This window comes from Alosa sapidissima, chromosome 6 (genome assembly GCF_018492685.1).
Source record: "Alosa sapidissima isolate fAloSap1 chromosome 6, fAloSap1.pri, whole genome shotgun sequence".
NCBI classification, from domain to species: Eukaryota; Metazoa; Chordata; class Actinopteri; order Clupeiformes; family Clupeidae; genus Alosa; species Alosa sapidissima.
The window spans coordinates 12,123,506-12,146,399 of NC_055962.1; the positions used below are offsets into that span (position 1 = coordinate 12,123,506).

General features: G+C 42.4%; 1 protein-coding gene across 1 annotated transcript in view; it reads left to right on the forward strand.

The window, feature by feature from the left end:
* The window catches only part of kcnh5a (potassium voltage-gated channel, subfamily H (eag-related), member 5a), a 129,644-nt gene that overhangs the window by 55,498 nt on the left and 51,252 nt on the right, over positions 1–22,894 (forward strand). Inside the window, exon 9 of the mRNA XM_042095890.1 lies at positions 2,278–2,707. Within this exon, the coding sequence (XP_041951824.1) occupies positions 2,278–2,707 (430 nt within the window). The remainder of the gene's footprint in view (positions 1–2,277; positions 2,708–22,894) is intronic.

Below are 22,894 nucleotides of genomic sequence, written 5' to 3' on the forward strand. Positions count from 1 at the left end.
CAATCATCCCACCCCATTTTGGATGTCTATGGAAGTTACCAAATATAGTGTTTTTCCCTATAAAGGACTAGGAGAAAGAAACATAATTGTGTGTGAATTACCTTCACACAGCAATAAATGCCCAGCTTCAGTGTCTGGGCTGTTTGCTTTTGATGCTTGCTGTACATATCCCCTTGCAAAAAATAACTGCAGTTTTTTCAAAGTACAGTTCAGTTATACCACAGTAGGCTACAGTGCAGTATAGTATTTTCCAAAATACTGCATTTCTGTAGTAAAGTAGGCTATAATACTATGCACAATGCAGTTTTTTGCCGTTTTTTTTGTAAAGGTTGTGCTAGTAGCCTACTGGCTGACTGTTCTTCACCTGTGTGTCTGTAGTAGGCTACTTGCCAAAGACATGTGAACTGGCTCGCCTGATTCTCTCATTATTTCAATAATTTTTCATTTTAATACTTCATATATTCCTAATTTACGATGTGCATCTGTTGCCCATGCAGCACTGCGAATGAAAGTTCATACATTAGGCTACTTTCCATTTTGCATGCGTTCAGTTGTAGGCTATCTATAACTAAAGCTTGACTGAAATATTGTAAAACAATTAAAAATGAATGGGAAGAGTGAAATCACCTATTAGTTTCGACGGGTCCTCGCATGTTTCTGCTGAAAAACTGCTAGTTTCATCCCGAGCTGCACGTTATATGAGCGCATTTAAAGATGCGGTCATTTTTTCCAAAAATATAGTCAGTCGCCCGCGTTGAAAAAAACGGAATATGCGATTATATTTCACAACTTTGCGAAGTACTGTGACTGGGAAAGGCTGACAAGCAAGCCACAGACAGATCAGGGGATTCACTTCCCTGTTAGGTAGGCCTAGGCTAGGCCAGCAACACGCGCATGGAACGAACGCAAGTTTATTGTTTGCTGTTCCCGCTGTTCATTCTCGTGACGTTTCTTCCGTTTTCCATGCCCTGAATGGTAATTCGATTTCATATTCATCTTCTTAATGTATGAGGCACTATCGCTATAACTGTATAGGGCCTACTAACTTGTCTGTCACTAGCTTGACTCAAAGGGAGACGGGAGAGGGGGCCTTCATTAACTTGCGGGGGCCTACACAACTTGAGTAGTGTGCGTATAGGGAGAACCGGCCCTGATGCTCCCTTTTCGTACCAACATTGATATGTCCGTTTCAAACGTTGCTCTGTTTCGTTCGTATCTGAAAACTTTCAGGAGACATGGAAAAGAAATGGGAACCAAATGAGAACAGTGTAGGGAAAGAAGGGCTCTGTCTGTGTCTGTGTCATTGTCTGTATCTTGTGTCTGTGTCTGTCTTGAATGTTGACCAGAAATTAGCCTGAATCAACATGCACATTTACTAAATAATATATTCCTAGGATACTCCATGCATCATCCAGTTGAAACTGCAAAATCAGGTTCCTCACAGCTGTAGGTTGGCAGACTATTAAAACAAAGAAAAGAGACTGCAGCACACTGATTAAACTTGCCATCTTTCCCTAAACAACTCTTCAGCCAGGTAGATCAGCAATAGTGAAATGTAAAGTGTAAGTTCAGTGTAAATTGACCCATAGCCCTGTTGTATAAGCTCACCATATGCAGCCCATCAGAAAAAGAATGAGACAATTTGGGACAACGTAGGCCAAGTTATAGACAGGCAGCTTAAAGCAGACCCATGGGGGCATCAAAACTGAAACTGAAAGTAACTCCCCACTGCCCCATGGGTCTGCTTTAAGCTGCCTGTCCATAACTTGGCCCATGGGTCTGCTTTAAGCTGCCTGTCCATAACTTGGCCCATGGGTCTGCTTTAAGCTGCCTGCCCATAACTTGGCCCATGGGTCTGCTTTAAGCTGCCTGTCCATAACTTGGCCCATGTTGTCCCAAATTGTCTCATTCTTTTTCCTATGGGCTGCATGTAATGAGCTTGAACAACAGGACTATGGGTCAGTTTACACTGAACTTACACTTTAAGTGCACAGGTACAACTAATATATGGTAGGAACTTCTGAATGTTGAGTTTTCCACCTTTGTTGAAGTAGTCCTTGAGCCAGACCCCGTAATTTAGGTAGCCTATACCTTGCCAAAAATCACTATGAGACTTATTCTCCTCAGATGGTACCGACCAAGTCATCTGGCTAAGGACTAAAGGGAGTTTCTTTCTTCTGTTCTATTCTCTGAGTGTTTCTCCTGAGTACTGTTGTTCTATTCTCTGAGCATTTTCCTGGCGTGTTGTAACTTGTCTCTCGTACCTCCCCCTCACAGGGTCTCAGTAGTCTCTTCAGCTCACTGAAGGTGGTGCGTCTACTCCGACTGGGCCGTGTGGCCCGCAAGCTGGACCACTACCTGGAGTACGGGGCGGCCGTGCTGGTACTACTGGTGTGCGTCTTCGGCCTCGTCGCCCACTGGTTGGCCTGTATCTGGTACAGCATTGGCGACTACGAGGTCATCGACGAGGCCACCAACACCATCAAGACGGACAGCTGGCTCTACCAGCTGGCCACGAGCATCGGGACGCCGTACCGCTACAATGCCAGTGGCTCGGGCCAATGGGAAGGTGGACCCAGCAAGGACACGCTGTACATCTCCTCGCTCTACTTCACGATGACCAGCCTCACCACCATTGGCTTTGGTAACATAGCACCCACTACGGACGGCGAGAAGATCTTCTCAGTGGCCATGATGATGGTGGGCTGTAAGTAGATGCTGGGCTCTCTGGAGTCATTCTCTCTCTCCCTCTCTCTCTCTCTCTCTCTCTCACTTCATTCACTTTCATCAGTCATTCTTTTCATGTGCAGCAAGTGATCACAGCATTTCTTGACCTCACCAAGACAGCACGTGGCTAAAGCTAACGCTAGCAGATAATGCACTATGCAAACACTAATATATCAAACGCTGTCGCTAGTAATGATAGAGCAAGATGCTGACGTTAAAACTGACATAGCAGAGAGCTAATTCTAGTAATCTGATGATCACAGTGGCATGTATACCCTACTTGGGTTGAAAGAGTCCCTGTCAGCGTCTGTTTTTTTTTTCTTCTAATATTTGTAAATTGACATTTTCACAGCAAGTGAAACCGCAGCCTTATTTATAGGCCTATCAGGTAGTACCATAAAATGCTGCTGTCTAGGCCTACAACTTAAAATATTGCCTACTTGAAAGGGCGTAAACCACAATACAGGATCACAGCACACAGCAGAATATCAATATGTGAATATAAAAATTACACACCGGTGGAACCTCGGCTCATCCTACCTATATGGCCGCGTTCTTCACTGTTTTGTTTTCTGGTGTTTCATGTACCTTTCCCCCAACCTCAGCTCATTTTGTGTTGCCTCTGACTGATACCCCTCTTAGAATCTCATGATCTTTTTTTCCCTAAAGTACAGTATTTTGATATCACTTTAGTGCATCCAACTCAACAGCCAGAGTATTCGGCGCTGTTTACCGTATAACACTCCACCACGGATCATTGTCTCATCACCACTGGCTCAAGGGGTGTATTAAAAAAAGAAAAGCTCTGATTCACACTCTGATTTAATAACTGTGTAATTGCTAGCGTTTGCGCCGCGGGGAGGATGCTACTGTGTTATGTTCTGGGAAGATGCTGCTGAGACATGGTGCTCTCGGTCAAAGCAAAAACTTCAATGTGATGGAGCATTCAGCTGTGACCTGCAGTATCACTATAAATATTTAGTCAATGTCCTATGGCAGAACAACGTATACTCATTAGCTGTGAGTGTGATGCATTCCTCTGCTATGTTGGTCTCTCTCTGTGTGTGTGTGTGTGTGTGTGTGTGTGTGTGTGTGTGTGTTTGTGTGTGTGTGTGTGTGAGTAACTTTCATGCTGGGAGATTTGTTTATGACATTTAAAAGAATTACGAAGGCATATTGCAAGCAATTGCTTTAATTACTATCTACCTTAGCAGGTTCATCTATGTAAAACAAGACAAGACATAGAAAGGAAAGATCATTCTCAGTGAGATCTGCAACCTGCACGAGTGGCTCTATGTAGTGGACTTGTTACTCAACAAACGGGAAGTAAAACACAAACTATACTGATGGCTTGTTTGATTAGTCAAAGTAACAAGTAACAAACACTGTAGAAATTCCCCTTTTCACCAATTTTTCGACACACTGGGTACCTATTTAGCTCTAAGAGGGTACCCGATTTGTCTAAAACTGACTAAAAGGGCCATCCTCCTACCTGCGACAACAACACTTCATAGTGCAATAGCAGGCCTTTCTGGTGCGCATTGGCAATGTCAGACACTCCGTTCTCCATATTGTAAGTTAACGTAACATCAAAATGAGTTTGAAGCCGTTGTTTGAAGGTAAACTAACTACATTATGCTGCTTTAATTTGCATCGATGAAGAGGTGGCATAGGGTACAACACTGTAGCATTGTTTTGCTACAGGATAAGGATAGGAACGAAGATGATATTAACAGCATCAGTAGACGGATGTTTGAGATCATATTTGTTTTTCTTTTGGTTTGGGCCAGCAGTGTTAAATGGGATGGGGAGGGGATTAGATGAGGGCAATAAAAGGGAGATAATTATTCCAGGCCTGGATTATTGCCATCGCTGTTAAATGCTGTGCTAATGTTGTTTCACTCCGATACTCTTTTGATGATCTTCTGCTGCCTTTGTCATTTTCTTAATCTCTCTCAGTCCCTGATGATGTTTCTCTGTCTTTATACCTGATGTGCAAATGTGGAAATGTGTGTGTGTGTGTGTGTGTGTGTGTGTGTGTGTGTGTGCGCACTAGTGCAGTGCCCGTTCAAACATGCTATTCCTGTAGCCCAATTACATGCCTGCAGGTAGGCCTGCTTTAAAAATAGGATGATAGGGAAAAACATAATTCCAGGTAAGCATTAAATAATGAATACAGATAATATAATAATATAATAAATGTGAAGTGAGCAGAATTTAAGCATGGCTGCATGTGACATTTTTTACAAATCAAAATGACATAAACCTAACAGCTGTTTTGAATCAAGGCTATATGCTTAGCCTATTGAATAACTTGATGATAGAGAAAACAAGCCATTTTGTGGAATGATGCATCATCATATGAAATTTGCAACGGTGTGACTCAAAAACAGTGTCTGGTGGCCTATAAGTGACATCACACTCTGTTTGCCACTCGTTGCTTGTCGCTGATTATGCTTTGCATGTGTGGCATTCTGAGACATTCTTTAATTCGGGACTATTATCGCTCATTTCAATTTAGGACCTTGCAGTTGGAATTGTCTTTGCTTATTCAAAGTCTAAAGACAGTCCAAAGTAGCCTAGGCTATTCAAAGTGTCCATTTATTGCACATCATTTTTTACGTCATTTTGAAGAGCCACTGTATACCTGTGTGTGTTGGCGTGTTGTTGCAAAATCCGCGGAGTCATTTTATGCAAGCAAACCGCATACAGGGGGTTGTTGTTATTGTTGAGGTGTTGCACTCGCTTAACACATCTTGCACTCGCTTAACCTTTTACCTGTTTAAAACCTACACTGATCCAGCTCTGCCAAAGCCCTGCTTCTATCCTCACTGGTGCTGTGTTGGAGGGGGAGTGGCTAGCGGCACTTACTCATGCCTGTAGCAGTCTGACAAACGGTCAACAAGATATGCGTGCCACAGACATTAGGACACACACACAGACAGCCTATACCCCCCCCCCCCCCCCACACACACACACACGTATATATATATAGTAATGCTTAAACACACACGCACAGATATGTGTGTGTTTGTGTGTGTGTTTATCTGAGGGATCTGTTACTATAGTGAGATTTAATACTGAATAGTGCTGTACAGAATTTGTTTACAAATAACTAATTTCTCATATATTAAATATTAAATACAATTAAAACAATGATATTTATAAGTAAGGAAGACAATGAAATTAATGTTATGAGAATTAAAATGAGATAATGTCAATCATAAAAAGATCACAGAAGATTTCTTAGTGGTTTAATGGAATGGAAAATTGCAGTTTTAAGCCTTGACTTTGTTTTTGGATAACCTTAGCCTACTATGCTTTCCAAGATGCCTCCTTGAATGGTAGACACCCATGTCTGCTTAGATCTGGGGAGTGAGGATATTTTGGTGCTGGGAAGTTGTGGAATTATTTATCTCGGTAGCTGAGCGAGTCTGTTTTTAGAAAATAGGACAAAAGCATGGCAATCTGCAATGTAAGTTGAGATCTAAAATGTAAGTGGTATGTTGTGTCACTTCAGGTGAACTTCACCACCGTGACAAGAAAAAAAAACACTGAAAAATGTATTCAGAGCAATCATGTGTGAAAAAAAATGAAATAAATAAAAAGCATGAACAGCTGTGTGGAGTCCCACGCTTATTTTCCTCATCAAAGCTGCGTAGTGGAATTAATAGCACCCCAGAGTGTAGAATCCTCAAAACACAATTTGCTATTTCAATTCTAAGCTTTTTTTGTTAATTTATTGTTTGTGTGTTTTAAAATAAATTTTGGAAAGGCTGTGCGATATGCGTAGGCTGTGGATGCCTATCGCCTGCAGGAACATCTGCTAGTGTTTCAGCACATATGCTAGACACTGGTTTTGGACGATTTCCTACTATACATTAGCCTGGCGAGCCAGACCCACATTAAAATGTAGGGTCTGGGCACTCACCGTTCGCAGTGCTCAGTCCGAGGGGCGGGATAATCAGTTGTCTTTCAAATTCCCTCTGCGCGCAATAGGACGCAATAGGATATTTGTTTTCAAGTAGCAGGGAATTCAAGCCAAACCGTTGCAACTCTGCCATCAATTATTATGTTAAGCCCACCAAACGACTCTATACACGATTTCAATGACCTGATTAAGTTTCGATTTCTGGAGCTCACAAGCCAACGGAGAGTTGCTAGACTAGCCCTGGCAGCAAATTTAATTTGCTGCCGCTAGGGGCGCGTCTAGATTTCTAGCCTAGCTATACATGATTCCAGTATAGGGTTGGGTATCGTTTCAATTTGAACGATTCCGATTCCAGTTCCGATTTCTTATTTCGATTCCGGTTCCTAACGATTCTCGATTCCGATTTTTTTTAAAGACAGGGTCAAAAAAAGTTTAGGATATTTTAAATGAGCTAGCTAACCAACGGTCTTTCTCAGGGTATCTGCACATTTTCCAAGTGCAAATTTGAAGACTTTTAAGATCTTTTCAAGACATCTAAATTAAAATTAAGACTATACCACGACAAAAAGATATATATGAGTGTTTATGCAATATTTTTTTTTTTCCTTCTAATTTTAACCCCCACCCCATTTTGGATGTCTACAGAAGTTACCAAATATATTTTGGCAGAGAATTGTAAAAGAATTGTGTGTGAATTACCTTCACAGCTATAAATGCCCAATTTTACGGTCTTTGAAGCTGGCTGTACATATTTGGTTTTGCTTACTGCTGAGGCTGACTGTTCTTCACCTGTGTCTGTAGTAGCCTAGGGCTACTTGCCAAAGACATGTGCACTGGACTGGATTCCCTTCAATATTTTTTTCAAAGTTAGACTAAGCTATTTACATATTTTAATAAGCATACTTTATATACTATGTGCATCTATTGTCCAATATGCAGCACACCAAATTAAAGTTAATCCACTACTTTACATTTTGCATACCAGTTGTATCTAAACCAACCAAAGCTTGACTGAAACATTGTAAAACCATTGACTTGTCTTGAATTAATTAAGAGACAGGTCCTCCTCGCATGATCCTGCTGAAAACTGCTGGTTTCATCTCAAGCATGCACGTATTATGAACGCACATATTTTTTTTTTTTATATAGCAGTCGCCGACATTCAAAAAATATGCGGTTATATTTCACAACTTTTGCGAAGTAGGCCTAGCCTACTGGGAAACGCTGGCAAGCAAGCTACTGGCAGATATTACAGGTAGGCTATTATAACTTAGACAGATATTTTCTTCCCTAGGCTAGGCCAGCAACACACGCTGGAAAGATGCAAACAGATCAACTTAACATATAGAGTATTTCCTCCTGATTGCGAAGCACTGCACATAATTTGACCAGCGGTCTTCGCGTCCATAGCTTGTGAAACGATGCTGCGTCCGAGCAAAGACTTTAGTTGCTAAGCGCAACTCCAAAAAGGAGAACAAATGAGCGTCTGGCTTGAGGCTGAGCCGGACGCCGGACAGGGCTTTTAAAATCCATATGTCCGGCCTAAATTCGAACATATGGCCAACCTATCGCTAACTGGCTTATAACTCTTTATGCCGCTCATTCTACTATAGGCTCCCTCATTCCACGCAGGCTACCTGTCTATCTCTCAGGCCTCAGCTACACCACGAAAACGTCAGGCATATTATTTTGTACATAGGCCTACTGTATTATTACCGTTTTCACACCTTTAACCAAACCGTGAAAAAAATCTTCACTCTGCAACCACTACACTTCCTCCCGTAGCCTAATCACTTATACAATTGCGTTTTAAATACACGAAACTGGATGGAGACATCACTCACTCTCTTGCACTAGCTGGCGGTCCCATACGCACATTTAATACCTCTCTTTCGAAAATTCAGTTGTATTTAAGACTTTTTAAGGATCCGCGGGAAACCTGCTTTCTGAATGAAATAGTCTGACATTCTCCATGAATTTTAATTCTATGAACTATGCGCTTCTTCGTTGGTGTTCCGCCGTTTCTTCTTCCGGTCGGCGGACTGGGAATCGAAACTAGGAATCGAAATTTAAACTTTTGAACGATTCCGGGAAAATCGCAAAGATAGTCCCGGTTCCAACCAATACTCGATATTCGATACCCAAGCCTATGCCAGTATCTGTTATATTTAACTAAAGCATGGCTGAGCATGACCATGGCACACTGCTTTCTCGTGGGGTCTTGTGTCCAGATATTTAAAAATCCTCTGCCCTTTCTTTGCCAGCCCTTGGTCTCGTAACTCATCCGTGCAACTGCTTTGCTGTGATTTGGCAGCATTTTTAAACTTTTTAAAAAGACTTTCATTGAAACAAATAGTTTCAAAAATAAACAGCGGAAATGAGTCCATATCAGTCCTTATATTCCTTATTGGATACGATTGCCTCCCTTTACTCCGTGACTTCCCAAAGAGAGCCACATTGTCACCTGGCAAAGCGCTGTGCTGTAGCAACAGACCTTGGACTCCACTAGGTCTTATCTCCTCCTTCCAGCCACGGCACCACCGGCTCTCTCTCCCCTCTGTCCCTCTCTCCTCTCTGTCCCTCTGGGGTGGACTCAGGGCCTGAGAGTGAGCTGACCGCAACGGCCACTCATCACCGTCTTATCCTCAGCTACACATGGAGACCGGTGACCATCACCGACTCCACAGATAGCAGACTGTGGCAAAAAACAGTGGTAGACTCAGCAAGATGTTGATTTTATTGTCCGAGTATGTAGAGAGAGAGAGCTCACAAAATGGCTAGAGTGTCTAATCCACAGGGTTTTTGTCATATGCACAACTAAAAGAACCAACCTCACTCTTATCTAATTAGAGATTACATTTTTTTGCATGACAGGCTAAAAAGACTTAATTTGAGCCCCTGTGCTCTAATTTGCACTGTATCAACCCTCTGTAAATATTGCATGAAGTGATCATAATTGCGTATGTAAAGTAAGTATGTGTGTTAGCTTTTTTGTCTTTTGTTTGCTATTGCTTTGTTTCCTGCAGCTTTACCATTTCCAGTTAGATGTATTACAAACAGTTCAGCCTGGACATCGCTGACTGCACAGTTTCTGTGAGAAGTGTGGGAGTGCTCACGCCTCCCTCTTGACTTCCTCTTTTTAAGATCTTCCCGGCCTTCTCTTCTCTGTTCTCATATTGTCTAACCTCCATTGCTATTATTCTCTTGTGAAGAAGGGGAGGTATCCCCCCCCACACACACACTGGTCTGGTTTTTTTCTCTCTATCTCCATCAACAACACCCCCCTGTGCTATGTTGAATTGTCCTACACCATGTAACGCTCTGCAGATGAGCTGCCAGTGTGCATCAGTTGTCTTGTCATCCCTACACTGGTTGTGCTGCTGTTCCCTTAGGGCCCTGCCCCCCCCCCCCCCCACACACACACCTACAGTGCACCCACATACACACACACACACACACACACACACACACACACACCCACACACGCTGGGCAGTAAGCCTGTGTGGCTTAAGTGGCCACACGTCTGAGTCCTGATTAACCGTAATTGGACATTGCCTTGGCAACTGGTGTGCAACTTATATAAGCTGCTGGTCTTCCTTGACACATTCCATATGAAATGGCCTGTGAACGCTGACTTTGTAAGAGAGTAAGTAGAAGAAAGAAATAAAGTGGAAGAAAGTATTCAAACTATTGAAGGAGGCTGTATGTTGGGCTTGTCTTATCATTCTGCACTCAATGTTTGATCCCTCTGTGACAGTTAAAGAAAACATAAGGGGGACATAATGGGGCATTCTGGGGATGGTCACAGTACCAAATGACATTCACAGCAGTAAGCACCACTGGACACCTTAGTAAAGTAGGAGTTTTGGGACTACAGTGCAGTGTAATGTACAGTATGAAACATCTTACTACAGTAAAGTTTTTTTTTATATCTCTGTTGTGTAAGGTACTGGAGTTGCAAGTAAGTTGGATTACTCAATATAGTAATACTAGAGGCCATTGGGTCTCTGTGGTGCAACTGGCTGCGGCGTTCGTGCCACATTCGGGTCCTGGTGCCAACGAGGACCCTGGTACGGGTCATTTCCCGAACCCACCCAGTCGCTCTGTCTTACTTCCTGTTACTCTCTTCACTATCCTATCTACATCAAGCTAAAAAATATACCTTTAAAAATGACAGAGACAAATATATATGGGAATGGATGGAATTGGCGTTGTGGGCAACACTGTGCCCTCACTGTGCCCTTGATGGGGCAACACTGTGCCCTTACATTTGTTCAACGTTGATCAACGCTGGTTCTTGTGTGCTGGCATGCCCAGATGCACCTTTTGTCGACTCATTAATTTGGTGCCGAGTGGTGGTGTTGCCGATGCATCTCATGGCTGTCTGGCCAATTGATCTCGCGGCCCGGACACCGGCCGCCTTGTGCTCTAATTACTGAGGATGCTCCTGCTCACCAGATGGGCTTGTTAAGACTTCCCTCTTTTTGGAATATTTTTTTTTTCTTTCCCACCAGACCTTTGTAATCAGTTCACAAATTGTTAACATCCTAAAATTTCTGTGAGTGATTTTTATGTATGTGAGATATATGCGTGTATGTGTTATGGTTGTCTAAGCTACTGGATGCCTAAAATAGAATAGATAGAATAAAGTATCTATCTATCTATCTATCTATCTATCTATCTATCTTCCCATCGCTGGGGAGTCTTAGATGCTGTGAATATGAAGCAAGAGGAGGGATGTTGTTGAAAAAGCTGTGTTCTCGCTATGGGTTGTCGCTGCTGCTGGTTCTGTTTATGTTGTCCTGACAGAGTAAAAAGCAAACAAGCAAAAAACATGTTTGAGAAAAGTAGAAAGGTAGACTGTCAGGAGAGAGTAGGCCTGTAGTTGAAACATTTTCTTGACTTGCATTGAGAGAATATAAATGATGGCCATTGTGTGAAGTACCTGAGCTTCTGGATGGCAGACAGCCATATTGACTTTCACCTGGCTCAGTTTGAGATCTGTCTAAGTCCCTCTCGCCAGCGGCGCCTGACTGCGGCTGTGGGACCTGGTTGCCGTCTATGCTTTCTGTGCTGTTTATTGTTTGTCGTTGATGGGACTGACAGTGGAGTCGCACTATAGCGGTGTACTGCGCTCTTCACATTACGCAATGCATCAGAATCGGGCCTCCTGCGACGTGGGCGTAGCAACTCTCTGGCCCAAGGATTTTAGGCCACAGCCGCAGTGTCAATCCCACCTGTTGTGATGTAACATGCTCCTTTCTTCTGTTTGGAGCCCTAGTGACAGGCTATAGAACTCCAATTGTTAGCGCAAACTTAAGTAATAGCTGGAGGGAAGTTGGCAGTGGTGTATGTGTGTGTGTGTGTTTTCAGATTAGAGGTGCATTTCTTATCATGCTGTCCTCCAACAGACTTTGGGAGCCAAATTTCCAGATTATTTGGCAAAATCGAAGACTCCCTTTCATGTGTATGTGCAAATGTGTGGGCAGGAGAGACGCTGACATTAAAAAGGGAACATTTGCTAGATGGGGCAGAGCCAGGATATATGGCCACGTGTGAGAAGAAGGCGGACAAGAGAGGGAGAGAGAAGAAGAGAGAGAGAGAGGGAGTTATTTTTGGTCAGGTATACCGAGCCTGCTTGCGCTCTTGCAGGGATGACAAAAAGAAAGACAGCAGGGAGGTTTGCTGCCTGCAGTTTCTCCCCCTCACAAAAGCTTCTCTTTACCACCAATTAATAGTGTAGCAGGACCTTGAATGCTCGAGATGAGTCAGTCTCAGAGAAGGTTTCAGACGATCAGCAGCCGTTCCCTACCTAGCTGAAGCTTAGGTGGACGGGGGGTGATTAATTACATCTGAAACTCAGGGATGCAATGTTGTATTGATCAGTGTGTTGTGTTGTGGCATTGGGAGGGCCGTGTGTATGTTTAAACTAATGGGTGAGGGCTTTTGTTGTGAGCAGCTGTAATCCTGCTGGTTTTCTTAGTAGGGGACCCCCAAAATCCCTCGACATATGTGAGAGCTCTGACTACAACAGCTCATAGCTGCATTAGTGGACATGTTGAAGCCAGGAGTTTCATTACTCTAGTCTAGGCAATGCAACCACTACTTACAAAATGAACTCTGTGTATTGCATTGTAGGCTAGTGTAGCGGAGTTATCTCCATACTGTGAACTTTTGATAAGTATAGTATAAGTATGAGTATATATACTCTTTTGATCTCGTGAGGGAAATTTGGTCTCTGCATTTATCCCAATCCGTGAATTAGTGAAACACACTCAGCACACAATGAACACACAGTGAGGTGAAGCACACACTAATCCCGGCGCAGTGAGCTGCCTGCAACAACAGCGGTGCTCGGGGAGTAGTGAGGGGTTAGGTGCCTTGCTCAAGGGCACTTCAGCCGTGCCTACTGGTCGGGGTTCAAACCGGCAACCCTCCGGGTACAAGTCCGAAGCGCTAACCAGAAGGCCACGGCTGCCCCAATATATGATATGTAAAAATACATGATATGTACCTTTAAAGTCACTGCTGCTGCTGTAATATTGGTGCCATGGTCTGTTGGTTTCGAAAACACTGATGCTTGTAGCACTTTAGTGAAACCTGCTTCATGCTTGATGGCCCACAAAAAGATTGCGTTTGTTCATTCCATGATGGAATGTGATGAAAGATGCATACACGCACAAAAAAAAAGCACAAAACAAACTTTCCTGTGATGCTGTCTCCAGACTTCAATCACATCATGTTTCTTCCTCCCGAGCAAACCAAGCTCACGGCAGATCCTTCAGCTTTCCCTCTCTCACTCCGGGCGAGTCTAGAGGAGAAAGACAAACTGAGAGAGAGAGTGAAAGAGAGAAAGAGAGAGAGAGATAGAGTGAGAGAGAAAGAGAAAGCGAGAAAGCGCAGGAAAGCGCAGGAAAGCAAAGCTTAGGAGACAGAGAGAGAGAGGGAGGGAGACAGAGAGAGAGAGGGAGGGAGACAGAGAGAGAGAGGGAGGGAGAGAGAGAGAGAGAGGGAGAAAAAGTGAAAGCACAGGAAAGCAAACAAGTCTGGAGGAGAAAGACAAACTAAGAGAGAGGGAGGGAGACAGAGAGAGAGAGGGAGGGAGACAGAGAGAGAGAGGGAGGGAGAGAGAGAGAGAGAGGGAGAAAAAGTGAAAGCACAGGAAAGCAAGTGAGTACAAAAAACAAAGCCACAGGGGAGAAGACGGAGGGAGGCGGCGAGGCGAGGGACGGTAACGGCCTCGTGTCCGCGGGCCACGCTGTAATTAGCCGACTTCGGGCCGTCGTGGGCCGTCGTGGCACATCGCTCGGTCGCCTCGGTGATGACGGGATGAGACTGAAGAGTCCGCCCGCCCGCCCGTCGCTGTCCTGTAAGCATCTCCGTGGCGCTCACGCGTGGCAACTAACTGACTCAACTGGGTCACTTCTGCTCTGGCAGCGCGCGAGGAGAGGACAGAGAAACAAGACGCACTCCACAGCGGGATGATACGACTACAAGTGTGTGTGTGTGTGTGTGTGTGTGTGTGTGTGTGTGTGTGTGTACAGTATGTGTATGTTTTTTTTTGTTTTTTTTTTTTTGTGTGTGTGTGTATGTGTACAGTATGTGTATGTGTATGTTTTTTTTGTGTGTGTGTGTGTGTGTGTGTGAGAGAGTATATATATATTAGCATAAGTGTGTCTGCTGTGTCTTCTTTATCTTTAAAGGTCTGTGTCAGTAACTTCAACCATCTTTCCAGTTTAGTTAACTTAGACCCATGCCAGTTCTCCTGCAGGCCAGTAATGGCTTCAGAGAATATTTTGGCATCGCTTCACCATTCTCCATCTGCCATCATCAAGATACGTAGCCAGAATTATTTCTATTGATTTTAGTTCTGCCTTCAACACGATCCAGCTCTTCATTGACAATACGCTCAGCTTCGATATGTTTTCTGAGCCTTAGCCTTCTCAGTTGCAGACATGAGTGGATTTCACTACCAGTTAACAGTGCTGTTTTGTAAGCCGAAATTTCTAAAGTATTTAAATGGCTAAAGTAGTTCTAAAGTATTTAATGACTAAAATCAGGCCTCTACTATAAATTACTTAAAAATGTATTGCCTTGTTAACACTTGGCCTCGTGTGTAATGCTCTTCAGTAATTTGTCAGTTAAGGGTCTTTAATGTATAAGTGAAATAATGTTAATCATTTGCTAGCTCTAACAGCAAGTACATAGCCGTGGCCTACTGGTTAGCGCTTCGGACTTGGAACCGGAGAGTTGATGGTTCGAACCCCGACCAGTAGGAAGCGGCTGAAGTGCCCTTGAGCAAGGCACCTAACCCCTCACTGCTCCCCGAGCACTGCTGTTGTTGCAGGCAGCTCACTGCACCGGGATTAGTGTGTGCTTCACCTCACTGTGTGTACACTGTGTGCTGAGTGTGTTTCACTAATTCACGGATTGGGATAAATGCAGAGACCAAATTTCCCTCACGGGATTAAAAGAGTATATATACTTATACTATATACATCCTCTACCCACAATTACTTATGCTATGATACAATATCCTGAATAATGAATCCAATATTAAGTACATAATACATAAGGCTACTTAAAATAAAGCACAGCTGAAATATTTATTGGCACTTTTGCACTTACTGTGCAAAATGTACTTACATGAGATCACAATGTGGACTTCACGTCTGTAAGTAATAACAGCTTTCAAAGATTATTTAATAAAAAATGAACAGATTGTAAATCCAAAAACCAAAAAGCAGATTTTTGTTAACAAGGATAATCTATTTCTGTTATACAGCAGAAGGCTCAGTCCTACTAGTCTTTTCCCCTCCCGATAGCTGCTTCCCACTACTTTTTAAAACTCTTTAGTTCTTAAACTGTCAAGTCCTATCTTTGTCTGTCTTGTCACATTTGCACTTGTCTGTCTGATTGAGGCCCATAAAAAAGATGCTTTTTTTCAGCTTGAACGGAAATTCACAGTCGTGCCTAGTGTTTCTAGTCTATCTAGTGTTTCACTTTGTGAAGAACAGACTACCTCATCTGACAACAAGTAGGAATGTTTCCAACCTATCAGTTTTCATCTGCTTATCCATGCTTATGAGCCCAGTTGTATTTATTAGGTGTTTGTTACTAAGTTACTAAATAGTAATTACAAAGACTCTGGCTGCTATTTTTGGTAGCCACATTTGATTGCTGCACTAGACAGACAAGAACCTGTCATGTTTCCTCGAAAATGGTTTCCTCCTACATAATCCGACTTACAGAGCGGTATCAGTAAGTCTTTCCTCTTGACTCAGGCTTGACACATTGGCTCTTAATTAAATACGGTCATGCTCGGCTGAGAACGACGAGCCGGTACAAAATTGTAATTAATCAGAGCTGGCTATTAAATGTTCTGCTTGTTAGTGGGAGGCCTAGTCTGCATACAATAAGAGGTGTGTGTGTGTGTGTGTGTGTGTGTGTGTGTGTGTGTGTGTGTGTGTGTGTGTGTGTGCGGTGGGGGGTAGAGTGGATGATTAGGAGGAGGTGGTGACAGCTAGCTTCATAAATCTGTTCATTTGTTCAGCAGAGCTACCAAACAGTCAAGGTGCCCCCCCAACATCAGCAAGTATATGAGCCGCAGCAAAATATAACTGTGTTTATTACGCCAACTTGGACCCAATTTGTGTATATACTATCTATATATTTTCATCTGATGTGTGTGTGATGGGTTGGAATTTATGATATGATCAAAAGGAAGAGCAATTAGGAGATGTGCCTTTCTGCTGAGTGTGTGTACCTTACGCAGAAGTGTGTGCGCCTCACTGAGGCATGTGTGTAGCAAACAGAGTTATTATGGAGATGCTGCTGAGTGGGTGTGTTTCGGTAAGGGGTGGCATTCATCATAGGCAAGAGACGAGAGAGAGAGAAAGAGGGTAATTGTGTGTGTTTGTGTGTGTGTGTGTGTGTGTTTGTGTGTGTGTGTGTGTGTGTGTGTATGTGTGTGTATGAGAGTGAGAAAGAGATAGAGGAAAACATGCAAGTTTGTGTGTGTGTGTGTGTGTGTGTGTGTGTGTGTGTGTGGGTGTGTGTGTGTGTTTGAGAGAGAAAGAGGGAAAAGTATGAGTTTGTGTGTGTGTGTTTGAGAGAAAGAGAGAGAGAGAGAGAAAGGAATGTGGGTAAAATGGAAATATGTCTGGGTATGTGTGTATTTGTGTGTGCATAAAAGACAGAGAGATTGAGTAAGTGACAGATAGGATTGCCATGTTGCGGAGAGCTTTTTGATACAGTCTATTAGTGCTAATTTGTTTATCCAACTCTGGCGAGCATGTTGTTATCAAACGTGGTACACCGTATGAAGGCATGCCTGTTTACTCTGACTCACGGCATGGGACGTCTAGTGGCTACAAAGGTGGCAATTAGACCACCATGTCGCTGCATTGCCAAACGCCACGCGTTCCTCTCCCCACAAGGGACTGTGGTGGGTTTTTTGGATGTCGTTCTGAACGTTAACACAGCATCGCTCCCTCAGACTTTGAAGCCAGAGCTGGTGTCTGGTCTGCATCCATGCGATATAGCCTGCAGGGACAAGCCCAAGCCATCTGTGAAATCAGAAACCATTGACTCTAGTGTGCTTGCTTAGCTGTGAGTTTTTCCTCAGTGTCTGGGATGCTCTTTTGCTTTTTGAAGAGAAATATCAGGACTGTGCGGTCTAGCCCAACAAGTGACTCCATAGGGAGGGAATTAGCCAAGGTAGCCTACTCCTGCTCCCATTAGATGTGTGTGGTAAACAGAGAGCCATAGCAGTGCAACCTGTTGTAGCCAGACATGCTATAAAGAATTGATCACTGTAAGCAAGCTAGTTATAGAGAAGCCTTTTAGAAGAGCTCTGTCTATGTATTTGGAAGAGCCATATAATCTGAAGCAGAGATCTAGTCCAATCGTTTGGAGGCTGAAAGGTTATGTAGTCCTGCCCAGTTACCTATTACCTAGTTTGGTTCAGAGGAAGGCCTTACGTGTTTCTCTTTTTTACTCAGTGTTTGGAGAGTCCTAACTCTCTGGGCTCTTATTTTGAAGGACAGATATTGCGATGGCACACCTCCGTATGTGCGAACAAAGGCCAGTAAGTTCTCGAAATGATTTCTTTCTTTCTTTCAAAGCACAACATTTCTGAGAAACATCTGAAGACATACAGTAGGTGCCCATATTGGTGATCACCACCTGTTCTCACTGCCTGGCTGCCAGCATAAAGCCTGTTCATGATGTGCGATTCACTTTGAAATTATTGCTCTTAGACATACTCATTTGGCCTATTCATATCTACTGAGAGCACTTTGCCAAACGGTAGTGCTCAAAGTCCAGACAGTCTGCCAAAGTGTCTTAAAGTTTAAGTTTCAGACAAAAGTGAGTGTGGGGATGTGTGACAGTGCAGCTTACTGTAGGTGTAAGTGGTTATTTCAATGTGTGTGTGTGTGTGTGTGTGTGTGTGTGCTATGTATGTACAATAATAGATCTCCTGTAAATAGACAGTATACAGTATGCAAGGGGCAGGAGGCATCATGTCTTTGAGCAGCACAACAAAGCCCAAAATCTTATTTCCATTGTGGTCCGTTAGGTGGTCCCTTGGATACCATGTTTGAGGGATGAAATGAGCACATTAAGTTTGCACTACTTTAAGTGTACATGCATGTGTGAGTGTATGCATGTATGTAAGAAAAACAGTAGAGAGGGAAGATACAGAGAGATGGAGATAGAGAGGAGTTAGAGAGAGAGAGGGAGAGAGAGAGAAAGAATATGTCACTGCAACAGTCTGTCTCCAAATAAATGTTCTGTTTTAAGTACACCAGAGTACTCTAAGTTAGCTTTGTTTTGAAAGGGAACTTCAGAGAAGTGGTCTGGCTGATTCCAGACGACCTGAAGGTGTCTGAATATCTTCATTTAATGGAAGGTTCTTTTTTGAAAACACTTTTATGGATTATGCCTTCTAGACTGGAAGAATCCAAACTCATTTACAAAGTAAATAGAGGCTGGTGACTCTCGATTGGGAAACGTTTGCAACACGTGCATCGTTAGTGCAACGGCACTAACTTTGAAATTATTGGTCCAGTTTGCTGTAAATAAATTTCTGCATTTTTCCAACTGCATTTTTTTACGTTTGCAAGTGTTGCTGCTTCTGTTTATCTCAATAAGTTTCGGTTTCGTTTTCCCCTCTCGTCGCTGATTGGCCTGACATTTTTCTTGTCTGAGGGAAACGGTTATGAACTATGGTGTTCCAGACTAGATCTCCCTGAAAGATATAGGTGGGCCGGGCCAGGCTATATGCCTCCACCCCTGCCCTCTCTCTCACTCTCACGCCTCTTTTCGTCTCAACCCACTCTGCACATGGGTCTTCCCCTCCCTCCCCTCCTTAGGAGAGTTTAATGTACACCTGTGTACTCTTTTTCTTTTCTTTAAGTATATTTTATGGGCTTTTTATGCCTTTAATTGACAGGATAGTGGAGAATGACAGGAAGCAAGTGGGAGAGTCGGGGTGGGATCCAGAAAGGACCACGAACCCGGGTCGCTGGTGTACGGAGCCAGTCGCGCCACGGATGGGGCCATCTGTGTACTCTCTTATCATGTTTTTATTGTCTCTTTTCTTTTTCTTTCTTTTGTTTATTTTTTTTGGATAGTGTGGGCGGGGAAGAAGCTGCAGTACATTTAGTATTTCTCTGACAAATCTGTTGGAGTCTCTGGTGTGTGTGTGTGTGTGTGTGTGTGTGTGTGTGTGTGTGTGTGTGTGTGTGTGTGTGTGTGTGAGAGAGAGAGAGTGTGTGAGTGTGTGGTTAGTGTGTTATTTTTAATTTGTTTCCAGAGATATCTCAGGTGTGAAGATGACAGGGTCAAAACAGAGAGACACTGCACCAGGACCAACAGCAGAGGGATGAAGTGCTACCTGATTTAGATGTCCACACCTGTCATCTCCTGTAGTTCTAGCACTGCTCTGATCCCAAAACATAAATCCACAAATATGACATTTAAAGCTAAATTAATCAGACTCATCTTGACTGGATTCTCCTTTCAGGTCAATTATGTCTCTGTTGATATATTAGCTTGTACTTTTACTGCTGTTTCTACTGCAGTTAAATTAGGATTTACACATACTCTTGATTTCATTAGGATACTCAAGGAACCCTGAAATGCTCATGGCTCATGGCCATACCACTGTGTGAAATGTAACGTATCAGACTGAGATGTATTCAATTCTTAGTTCTGTCAATTGAATCCAATGCAGTGTGACTGCCTACTTTTTTCTCTGTGTTATTGTAGTGTCTCGGTCGGATCTCTAGGTGAAGTGTTTCAGGAGGTCGGGCTGTACTGTAGTCAGACAGGGACGGTTGGAGTCACTGTGTCCTGTCTACACACTGAGTGATACTGTGTCAGGCAAGCATGCTGCTGTGGGGAGAGAGAGAGAGCGAGATAGAGAGAATTTGAATTTTACAATAACAAATAAAAAGAAGAAAGATGAAAGAAAATAAATAGTATAAAAATATAGTATCCTCTTATGACACAAGTGTAAAGACCAGTTCATAATTATTTAAGGAACATAACGCCCCATTAAAGCACCAAATATGTTCAAAAGTCGCAAGGTTACATGTAGACTTGTAAAAGTTAAAATCCATTTGAATTCTTGACTTTATCAGTCTTAATAAAACAATCACAGCATCATAGTCACAGTCCTGTTCTATTTTGTTTTTCCTACTAATGTAAACAGCCATTTTTGCATTACCTAAAATGTAATTGATCAACTGTGCCTTTGAACTATTCTTCTTACAAAACTTACAAAACCAAGAATAAAAGTTTGCTTTGAAAAACATTCACCAAACATTTGAACAATTTTTTTTCCCCAAAAAAACAAAAAAAGGACCTAACCTCAAGCAGTACAAGAAAGCATGGCACACTGTTTCCCTTTGTAAACAAAAGGGACAGTCTTGTCTGATATCCGGAATCTTCATTTTCATTCTGTTTTAGGCAATAAGGACAACCTGGGAAAGGAGTTACTTAGATTTGAAATTAGCCCATTCCCATAGTCTTTTAAAACCAGCTCATCTGGTGATAAAACAGATCTCAAACATGCCAAAGCCTGCCCCATTACTCGTACAGATCATTACCCCTATTGCTGCTGCAAGGCCCTCAATATTGTCAAGCCCAGGACCACATAAAACCACCAAATCACATAATGTTATTATCTTTGCTTGACAGAGCCATTGATTAAGGACAGTAGAGCCATTGCTTATGTCAAGTCTTGCTCCATTTGTGACAGGCTCTCTTAGAAGCCATTGCGAAGAGGAAAGCCTATATATCCTTTGGATCTTGAATAAATTCCAAACCTTGAACAGTCCTCGATAAAAGGCCGGTAGTCTATTTGTATCCAATTTGGAGGGATCCATTAAAAACAAGGTTTTATCCTGTCCTAAATTCCCAAGGGTATGTAAGATTTCACACGCCACCCCTCTCCAGGTCAAACTCTCAGGCCCTGTGAGAAAGCGCTGAATAAACTGCAGACGAAATGCTGCCCCCCTGCTGGAAAGGTGAATGATTCTTTGTCCACCCTCTTCTTTGGGCAGATACAGTATGCTCTAATGCACCCAGTGTAGCCAGTCCCAGAAGAAGTCAATCAATAGTGCCTGTATTTTTGACTATAAGTTTGGTGGTGGATTCTAGACACATTAATCTGTGCCACAAGAAAGATGCCAAGTTGTTTATGACTAAACATCGGCCCCTGTAAGACAGCTGTGGCACCAACCATTTCCATTTATTCAGACGTCCTTTTATTTTTTCAAGAGCAGCATCCCAATTTTTCGGTAATGTACTGTGATCACCTAAAAAGACTCCAAGGTACCTGAACCCTCCTTTTGTCCAAGTAAGTCCATCTGGGAGTTTTGGGGGTTGGCAACTTCAATTACCCACTAAAATGGCCTCACTCGCATTAATGTATCTCCTTTGCCCATTTTTCCTTTCCAAACCAAAGAAAAATTTAGAAGGAGCATCCATCTAAATATTTCGGAAGCGTGATCGGACCAAAGCGCCCTGTGCCTGTTTTTCCAGGAGATCATTTAATTCTATTTTCTTTAATTTAATTGTTTCAAAATGTTGTTGATCATTTGTAGTATCAGCCAGATTCTGAAGTTTCATAATTTCACTTTCTAACATTTTCTGAGATATGGTTATGTCTCATTGATGTGTCATTAAATGTGTACTGTTGACACAACTGTTTGATTTAAATTTTCCCCATTTCCCACCACTGCTGCAATGAGGGAAAATGCTTTTTTTCTCATCTAAATTCATTCCAAAAAGTGGAAGTGTTATTTAGATAAAATAAAATATTTAGATAAAATAATAATTATCTTCCAACAGTACATTATTAAAATGCCAGTATGCACTTTTGGGCTTAACTGAACTTAAAGACAATTTGCATAAAACCATACAATGATCTGAGAAACCCACAAACTATAAAACTTATCAACTCTGGCTAAAGACAGGGAATTATTATATGTATTCTGTATCATATTCTAATCTCCCCCAACCAGTAGGAATTCATTAGAATCACAATTCTTTAAAACGTTATCCAATGTATTTTAAAAAACATATTCTCTCAGTGGCCATTGTTGGTGCATAAACGCAAATAAACACATACCAATTATCCTCAAACTGTGCTCTTACTTTAAGGAGTCTACCCTTTAAAATAGCATCAACTTGATAAGAAACAGGAGTGCATCAGTCTGAAAATAGTATAGCAACCCCTCCACTATTTGCAGTATTATGGCTTAAAAACATTAGTCCTTTAAACTCCTTTACCCAATCAGCAGCATTTATAACGTCAGTATACGTTTCTTGCAATAAGATAACATCAGTCTTTTTTTGCTTCATTGTCTCAAACAATTCTATTCTTTTCAAACTTTGTCTAGCCCCATAATGTTTAAAGATGCGACATGAAAATCAGGCATAGTCACAAAGAAAAGAAAAAAAGGAACCAACAAAATACACACGCGCATCATAATACTAAGGGACTCAGGCTTTCTCATCAGTGTTGCCATTTAACTTAGTTAGACATTTTCTGAGACTATATACTTCTTGATCAGTAAAGTTGCCTTCTCCCATGTATAACTTAGTTTTTTCAATAAATAAGTCAACTAAGTGATCATCAATACGCACTTGTCGTGCGTGCTTGGTCTTTTTAAGGAACGATTAAATATCGTCCACAGTGCACGACTGATTTGAGTAACCAC